General features: G+C 43.9%; 1 protein-coding gene across 3 annotated transcripts in view; it reads left to right on the top strand.

Annotated features, from left to right (window-relative positions):
• THOP1 (thimet oligopeptidase 1) overlaps positions 1-8963 on the top strand; it is a 50759-nt gene that overhangs the window by 240 nt on the left and 41556 nt on the right. Inside the window, exons 1-2 of one of the 3 annotated variants that reach the window (XM_069962469.1) lie at positions 11-31; positions 281-481. In XM_069962469.1, coding sequence (XP_069818570.1) covers positions 286-481 — 196 coding nt within the window. In that variant the 5' untranslated portion in view covers positions 11-31; positions 281-285. Of the gene's footprint in view, positions 1-10; positions 32-74; positions 138-280; positions 482-8963 lie in introns of those variants that run through there. The other 2 variants (XM_069962468.1, XM_069962467.1) reach the window with 2 other exon arrangements.

Genomic DNA, 8963 nt, shown 5'->3' with positions numbered 1-8963 from the left:
GTACCGGCAGGAGAAGTGCCTGCCACTAGGGGTCAGCATGGGAGGGGCACCTCTGGGGTATAGGTGGAGTTTCTTCATTGTGCCTCATTCATTTGTTCTTCTCTCACCTGTCTGTGTGTCTGGTGCCCAGGATCCCAGTGAGTCTGGTCACTTCTGTGCGGATAGGCCAGAAGGGACATGGATAGATCTCCCAGGCTGTAGCTGCTTCTATAGGATGGGAGTGCCAGTATAAGCCTGTGTCCTATCACTAATCCTCCTGTCTACCCTCCTCACCCTCCAGGTCACATGATGGAGCTGCCTCCTCAGAATGGAGAGAACCGCCTGCGATGGGACCTTACTCCGGACCAGATCCGCTCCATGGCCGCCAAGCTTATTGAGAAGACCAAGTGTGTGTACGATGCGGTGGGCAGCCTCCAAACCAGCTGTGTCACCTATGAAAACACTCTGAAGGCGCTAGCAGATGTGGAAGTACAGTACGCAGGTAGGCTTCTGGGATCTGGCAGAGTATGTCAGCTCTGAGGCTCTTTGGGTTTCATAGTTTGAGTGCCATTTGTTGGACTTCTCTACATTGCTAAGCAGATAGCCACCTGGAGAATCTGGATCAGGGATGGGGAACCTTCAGCCCTCCAGCTGTTGCAGAACACCAGGCATGATGGGAGTTGTAGTCTTGCAGCTGGACGCCAGAAGGATCCCCATCCCTGATCTAGAGCAAGGCTGCTGTGTGGAATAAAAAGGCCTTGGAATCTATAATATGAAGAAAGTAGAAGGAGGTCCTGCTTCTGGACTGTTTATAAAGAGGCTATGAAATGATGGCTTATCCTTAGATCCGGGCACCCCTCTGTTTGGCAGATTGAAAAGGCTGTAGTGCTCTTTGTTTACATCAGCTGCAGGTCTTTTCATGCCTGCAGTTAATTTACTATCTGTAGTGGCAGTGCTAGGTCTTACAGCGTTTTCCTATTCACATCATACCCCATCAACTCAAATAGTAAAGTGATTGCAAGCGTGATGTAAAGCATTGAAGTAGCTGTAGCGCTCACATGGCAATGCAATCTCTTTACCTTCCTGATCACAGTTGGACCCCTGTTGATCTGAAAGTGATAGGGATAGATAAAAGCTGGATAACCCCATATATAGTGCCTCGTTTTTATTGTGTAGCTTATTGTAACAGTAGTAAAGGGAAATAGGGAAACAGAAATGCACATGTAATTTGGCTGGTAGAAGAAATGTGCTGTATATACAGCTGGTTTAGTAGTTTCACACATGGACACAAATAATATGTCCATAGATATCCTTCTAGGTCAGGGGTGTCAAACTCAGCTGCCTGGACAGCATGATGGGAATTGTAGTTTTGTAACAGCTGGAGGGCCTGAGTTTGACACATCTGTTCTAGGTGTTTACGCATCATTTTTACTCTTTGGCCTATGTATTAATCTATTAAAGCACATGGGGGGGTGCATTTTATGACAAAGTGAGAAAAAAATAGTGCAGAAACTTGTAGAGTCGTGGAGTTGAAATGTCTATTTATGTTGCAGATACAGCCTGACTGTCAAATAAAAATACAAAAGGCGTGAGGGACCTGTTCGCAAGAGCATACAGAGTAGGAGGACTGGGGGTGACACAACAGGCAGTAAGTGCTTTGTTTGCAGATGGTCCAGCCATTGTATATAAAACTGGAAGGTGCCTAGAAGTGTTGAGTGAGCCATTACAGGGTACAAAGTCCATAGAACTGGAGATAAAGAGTAAAAGGCAAGTGGACAGTCGAAGGGGAGTCAAGTTTATAGAATATTATAAGCGTGCCTGAAGAGATGAGTCTTTAGGGCATGCTTGCAACTGTGAGAGTTGGGAATGAGTCTGAGGTCTTTGGGTAGAGCATTCCAGAGACCTGGTGCAGCACGAGAGAAGTCTTGGAGGGGGGAATGTGAGGTTCTGATTATGGAAGATGTTAGTGTAAGATCATTAGCAGAACAAAGAGCATGGGTAGGATTCTAGGTGGAGATAAGGGAAGAGCTGTATGGAGGGGCAGAGTTGTGGAGAGCTCTATGGGTGAGGAGTTTAAACTGAATTCTGGATTTAATGGGCAACCAGTGCAGCGAGTAGCTGGAGATGAAGATGAATCTGGCTGCTCCTTTCAGGATAGACTGGAGAGGGGAGAGTTTAGAGACAGGAAGGCCGCTTAGTAGGAAGTTACAGTAGTGAAGACAAAAATGGATGAGGGCAACAGTAAGGGTGGTATTACACGAGCTGATGGGGGGGCCCGATAATACCTGTAAACGAGCGCTGATCTGCTAGATTGTCGCTCGTTTACTGGGCCTATTACACGGCCCGATAGTAGTTTAACAAGGGCTACAAGGACATTGTTACCGATGTCCTTGCAGCCCTTGCTTTAACTATATACTTTACCTATCGACGTTCCAGAGCTGCTCCTGCTGTCCGCTTCTCCCCGGGTCCCGCGCATTCTAGCTTGTCAGCTGAAAGGATACTCTGAAGCTAGAGCGCATGGGACCCGGGGAGAAGCGGACCGCAGGAGCAGCCCCGGAGCGTGGATAGGTAATGAATATCGGCAGTCGCCAGCCGTGCACTGCTATTACACGTAGCTATCCGCGGTCGGTGCCCGACAATTATAGGTTCTAACCTATATGGACAATCAGCCAATGACAATGATCATCGGATGATCGTTGTCTTTATTACATGAAGCGATAATCGGCCAAATCGGGCCGATTCTGCCAATTATCGTTCCGTGTAATAGTACCCTAAGAGTCTGAGCTGTATCAATGGTGAGAAATGAGCGGATTCTGGAGATATTTTTGAGGTGTAGGTGACAGGAGCGTGCAAGTGCTTGAATATAGGGAGTAAAATTCACAGTCTAAGATATTAAGCTTGATGCACAGGGGTTATGCTAGTACCACAGACTGAGAGTGAGATGTCAGGTTTAGGTTGGTTAGAGGGAGAGAATACAAGCAATTCTGTTTTGGAGAGACTGAGTATGAGATGTAGAAGGGTCAAAATATTAGAGAAAGCGAATAGAAAGTCACTGGTATGTTGCAGGGGTCATGTCACGGGAAGAGGTGTATAGCTGGGTGTCATTAGCGTAGAGATAGTATTTTAGGCCAAACCTGCTGACTGTCTGTCCGGTGGGGGGGGGGGGGGGGGGGTGGTAGAGGAGGAGGGGACACAGGACTGCAGCTCTATATACACATTGATTGTTTAGGCTCTCTTTACACCATGTTTTTGTTTTTCAGGGGACTTCCTGATATGCCTCTGACATTGTCACTTTACTGTATGCACCAGGAGATATCTAGCAAGCCGAGTAAAAAGAGCCTTATATTTTTAGGCCATGTTCACACACTGCTGAAATAATGGCCGATATTTGCCGGTAAATAGCGGTAAATATTTCAACAGCCTGTTAATATAGCCTTTCTGTGTCCACTCCTGCTTTTGGTTGAAAAATACCAAAATACTGTGTGGGAACATGGCTATAACCTGCATATATGACAACAAATTTACAATCTTGGTTTTGGCTACAAGCCATGTGATTTTCATAGTCTCATTTGGAGGGGGCGGGATACCGGAAATCAAGGTTGTAGCCCACTACAATTTGGAAGCCATGACATTTGCATAGAGAGCTCTGGCTGCACTTTTAGGCTAGGTTTATTTTTGAATCCTTTGTAAGTATTTCTTGTAAAGAAAGATAAAAAACTTCAGATCTGCCACTCTTCAGCAATAGGGTAGTTTGCAGATTTTGACGAGGTGTATGATGTACACTAGCTGTACCTTCAGTGTATCTTCTTCAGTCTATGTACATTTGCCTAATCTGTATGGTTATAAAAAAAAAAAGTGTTGATTGTGGCCACAACAAATTCATGAACTATAGTAAATGTGGAGTTTCCAAAAGCAAATCCAGACAGAATTTGCAGAAATTGCTGTATGTGTCAAAGTAACAGTCAGTGTTCATGGGGTTTTAATCCCATGTGAACATTGTCCTTTCACCATAGGATTTTTTTCACTTTCTTCTACAAAAGGAACCATAGACTGAAAGGTGATATTGAACAGTTACATGAAAGAAAGGTCTGTAACAAAGAAATTCATGGTGGCACTACTAGTCCCAGCAAAACATGGAAGTTTGGAATCGCAGCAGTGACTGAGGTGGTAGTTCCCAAATATTAGTATCAGAGTAAATTGCACAAAAAGAAGGAAATGCAGCTGCACTCACCGGTAAAATTTCTTCATCTTTATTTATTATCCATCATAAAATCAGGTAACATTGGACAAGGTGCAGACAGTGCGGCAGCAGACGCCACAGAGGTTAGGTGACAGGCTTTCTTGCCTCTTTCTGGCGCTTCTACGGAACACCCTCCTTTCAACGTCATCACGCTGCTTTAAATAGATTAGCTTAGAGTGACGTCAATATTATGTGAAAGTGATTAGTGTTAAACAGACATATATACATAGAATTTAAAAACACTGATCTGCTGCAAATAATGTACACTTTAACATAAAAGGCTTCGATCTACTCTCTCGTTTAAGCCTCCGGGGCCCTCTGCCTCCATACGAATAATCCACAGTAGCGCTGTCTATCTTGCCCTGCTTTGCTTTGCACTCTTTCTATGCCGGCAAACTTTAATACAGAGTGATCATTGTTGTGGCTCTTCCTCATATGACTGATCAATCTTGTGGCTCCTACACCAGTTTTTAGGGAATAGATATGTTCCTTGAAGCGAGTACGCATTGTTCTGTTAGTTTGGCCAATATAGAAGCGGCCACACGGGCAACAGATGCAATATACCACAAAATTGGTTTTACAACAGATAAAGTCCTTTACAACTATATTTACACCATTTAGACATATATTTGTACCTTTTATCATCGCTGGACACCATTTACAAGAACCACACTTATAATTTCCTGTTAGTTCATTTTTAAGCCATTTATCACTTTTTGACACAAATTTACTGTGGACCAAGTTATCTTTTAAGTTAGTATTTCTTCCATAAGTTATATAAGGTTTGTTTTCTACCCATTCTCCTAATGTAGAATCCCCCTACAATATACTCCAGTATTTGTTTATTATACTGCGAATTTGTGGGGCCATAGGCGATAACTTGAAAGAGAAGGCAAATCTGTTATTATTCCTTTTCTTTCTGCGATTAGATACTCCCTCCAACAGCGTCCGTCTGTCTTTCATTCTAGCCTTGCTACAAGCTTCATCTAACAATGGCTTAGGATAACCCCTCTGTAAGATCGTCGGCCTGTCGCAGAAAGGAATCCATACTGCTGTTTATCCGTCGCAGTCTCAAGTATTGGCCGAATGTGACTGCTCTCTTTGTGGATTCAGTGTGGTAGCTATTATAGTGAAGTAAAGTATTCGAAGAGGTAGGTTTTCTATATCCTTCTGTCTCCAGCCCATCATTATAGTGCTTGAAAAGCACTATATTGTAATCCGTATTCCTCTTCTTCTTCTTCTTCCAGCCATTTTTCTGCGCGTAATACAGCCCGAACCGCTTTGTGCACACACTCCGTTCAAACTGCGTTTCGAAGCCCTCGGCGGTGTGTGGTGTGCTATCTATTTTTCGTTTCGATCGGATTTGTCGTTTTTAAGAAATTTACGTTAAACGACCCCAAATTTCCCATAGAAAATAATGGCCTATTGCAAATAATGGCCACACTCTAACTGCTGACAGCCAATCACAGCACATATGCAAATAGCTGAAATATAGCAGCCAATAGGAACTCTAAGGTCTCGTCATGCAATGTATCACACCATCCACAGTCACATGTCCACTATTGGCCAATAGAAGATGTAATATATGGAAGTTCCTTAACGATTTTGTCTCCCCGACATGAGTAGGATTGTCATGGTAACCGAGCAATGATCTTTACCATTATAAGTACTCAGATCGCTCTTAAAGGGACCCAGGTCACCCTTAAAGGAACGCAAGTCGCTCTTAAAGGGACCCAAGTCTCAAAGGGACGGGAGCCATGTCGCTCTTAAAGGGACCCAAGTCGTTCTTAAAGGTACCCAAGGCGCTCTTAAAGTGGCGGGACCCAAGTCGTTCTTAAAGGTACCCAAGGCGCTCTTAAAGTGGCGGGACCCAAGTCGCTCTTAAAGGGACGGGACCCAAGTCGCTCTTAAAGGGTCCCATGTAGCTCTTAAAGGGATCCAAGTCGCTCTTAAAGGGACGGGACCCAAGTTGCTCTTAAACGGACGGGACACTCCAAAAGGTATGGGACCCATGTCGCTCTTAACCCCTTAAGGACAGAGCCTGAAATGGCCTTAAGGACAGAGACAAATTTTATGAATATGACCTGTGTCACTTTAGTCATTAATAACTTCGGGATGCTTTCACCTATCCGGCTGATTCTGAGATTGTTTTCTCGTGACATATTGTACTTCACATTTCTGGTAAAATGGAGTCGATACTCATAACAAATCTTTATGAAAAACACCAAAATAACGTGAAAAATTGTGAAAAAATGCATTTTTTCAACTTTGAAACCTTCCAGCTTATACAGAAAATGGTTATGCCACATAAATTATATATTAAATAGCATTAGCAACATGTCTACTTTATGATGGCAGCATTTATTAAACTATATTTCATTTTTTTTTAGACAATAGGAAGCTTAAATCATTAGCAGCAATTTTCCAAATTTTCTGTAAAATTTCAAAATCAGATATTTTCAGGGACCTGTTCAGGTTCAAAGTGTATTTGAGGGGCCTGTATGTTAGAAAGCCCCACAAAGCACCCCATTTCAGAAACTGCACCCCCCAAACTCTGCAAAAGCACATCCAGAAAGTCTTTTAACCCTTTAGGGGAGTCACAGAAATAAAAGCTAAGTGTGTAAGAAATTTGAAAATTGTTATTTTCTGTGCAGAGATTTTATTGTAATCCAATATCTTTCATAATGATAAACCTATTAGCAGAGAAATACACCCCAATATTGATTGCCCCGTTTCTGCAGTTTATAGAAATACCCCATATGTGGCCGTATTGCGCTATTTGACGCAACCACAAGCCTCAGATATAAGGGAGCGCCCAGTGAATGTCAACGCCGTACCACTTCAGGTTGGCAGAGGCTCTGGGGTGCCAAAACATTAAAAACACCCATAAAGGGACACCATTTAGAAAACTACACCCCTCAAGGAATGTAACAAGGGGTGCGGTGAGCATTTGGACCCCAAAGGTGCTTCACAGATTTTCAGAACAATGTGGTGTAAAAAAGGAAAAATTCTATTTTTTACACTAAAATGTTGTTCTAGCCTTCATTTTTCATTTTTACAAGGGGATAAAAGAAAAAAAAAACACAAAACATGTAGCGCAGTTTCTCCCGAGTACAGAAATACCCCACATGTGGACATAAAGTGCCAAGCGGGCGCAGGACGAGCCTCCAAAGGGAAGGAGCGCCAATTGGCCTTTGCAAGCTGGATTACTGGAATGGATTTCAAGGGCCACGTCGCATTCACAGACCCCTCGTGCTGCCAAGACACTAAAAACCCCCCACAAGTGACCCCATTTTGGAAACTACACCCCTCAAGGAATCTAACAAGGGGTGCAGTGAGCATATGGACCCCACTGGTGACTGGCACAAATGTGGAACAATGTGACGTGAAAGGGAAAATTTTCATTTTTTCACTTTCTCGGCACAAATGTGGCCGTCATCAAGGGGTCCATATCCTCACTGCACCCCTTGATAAGATTCCTTGAGGGGTGTAGTTTCCAGAATGGGGTCACTTGTGGGGGATTTCCAGTGTTTTGGCAGCACGAGGGCTCTGTAAATGCGACATGGCGTTCATCATCCATTCTGGCCAAATCCAGCCTTCAAAAACCAAATGGCGCTCCTTCCCTTTGGAGGCTTGCCCTGCACCCACATGGCGCTTTATGTCCACATGTGGGGTATTTCCGTACTCAAGGGAAATTGCGCTACACATTTAGTGTTTGTTTTTTTATCTTTTAACCCCTTGTGAAAATGAAAAAATCAAGACAAGACCAATGATTTAGTGTAAAAATTAAACATTTTTTACACTAAATGTCGGTCTAGCCTTGATTTTTTTCCTTTTCCACAAGGGGTTAAAAAAGAAAGTGAACACAAAACGTGTAGGGTAGTTTCCCCTGAGTACGAAAATACCCCACATGTGGACATAATGTGCTATATGGGCACAGGGCAAGCCACCAAAGGGACAGAGCGCCATTTAGAGGCTGGAATGGAAGATGGAGGCCATGTCGCATTTACAAAGCCCATGTGCTGCCAGGACAGTAGAAACACCCCACAAGTGACCCCATTATGGAAACTACACCCCATAAGGAATCCAACAAGGGGTGCAGTGAGGATATGGACCCCACTGGTGATGGGCACATATGTGGAACATGTGCCGTGAAAATAAAAAATAAATTGTTTTTATTTTCACGCCACAAATGTGGCCGTCACCAGGGGGCCATATCCCCGCTGCCCCCCTTGTTAGATTCCTTATGGGGTGTAGTTTCCAGAATGGGGTCACTTGTGGGGGGTTTCTACTGTCCTGGCCGCAGAGAGGCTTTGTAATTGCATCATGGCATCCTCTAATGGGAATGGCGGCCATACCTATTTAGCTGGGGAAAAGGGACAATTCTAATTTATTTGGGGGTATTAGGCCAATTATTAGTTTATAAGGTTGAAAATGACAGGTGCCCATCAAATTCAACCTGTGTTGATCCAGAGGAAAGCAAAAAACCCTCGTGAGGCAGATGACAGTAGCCTCATCACAGGGGAAAAAATCCTTCCCGACTCAATAATGGCGATCAGAATAATCCCTGGATCAACGTGACCCCTGAAATAGGAATAAGGGACAGAATTTAGATAATGTAGAACCCCAGTGACGTGTGGTGCGCCTTGAAGCGATCCTGTATGCAGAGGTCGGGGTGATCAGGACAGGTGTCACACGGGAAAATGGTGTCCTTCCTGATCCCCTTGTTATGCCACACTCTGCA

The sequence above is a fragment of the Dendropsophus ebraccatus genome, chromosome 3, assembly GCF_027789765.1.
Source record: "Dendropsophus ebraccatus isolate aDenEbr1 chromosome 3, aDenEbr1.pat, whole genome shotgun sequence".
In the NCBI taxonomy this organism is placed as follows: Eukaryota; Metazoa; Chordata; class Amphibia; order Anura; family Hylidae; genus Dendropsophus; species Dendropsophus ebraccatus.
Note: the sequence above shows the minus strand (reverse complement) of the source record. Positions and strands in the feature narration are given on the sequence as shown.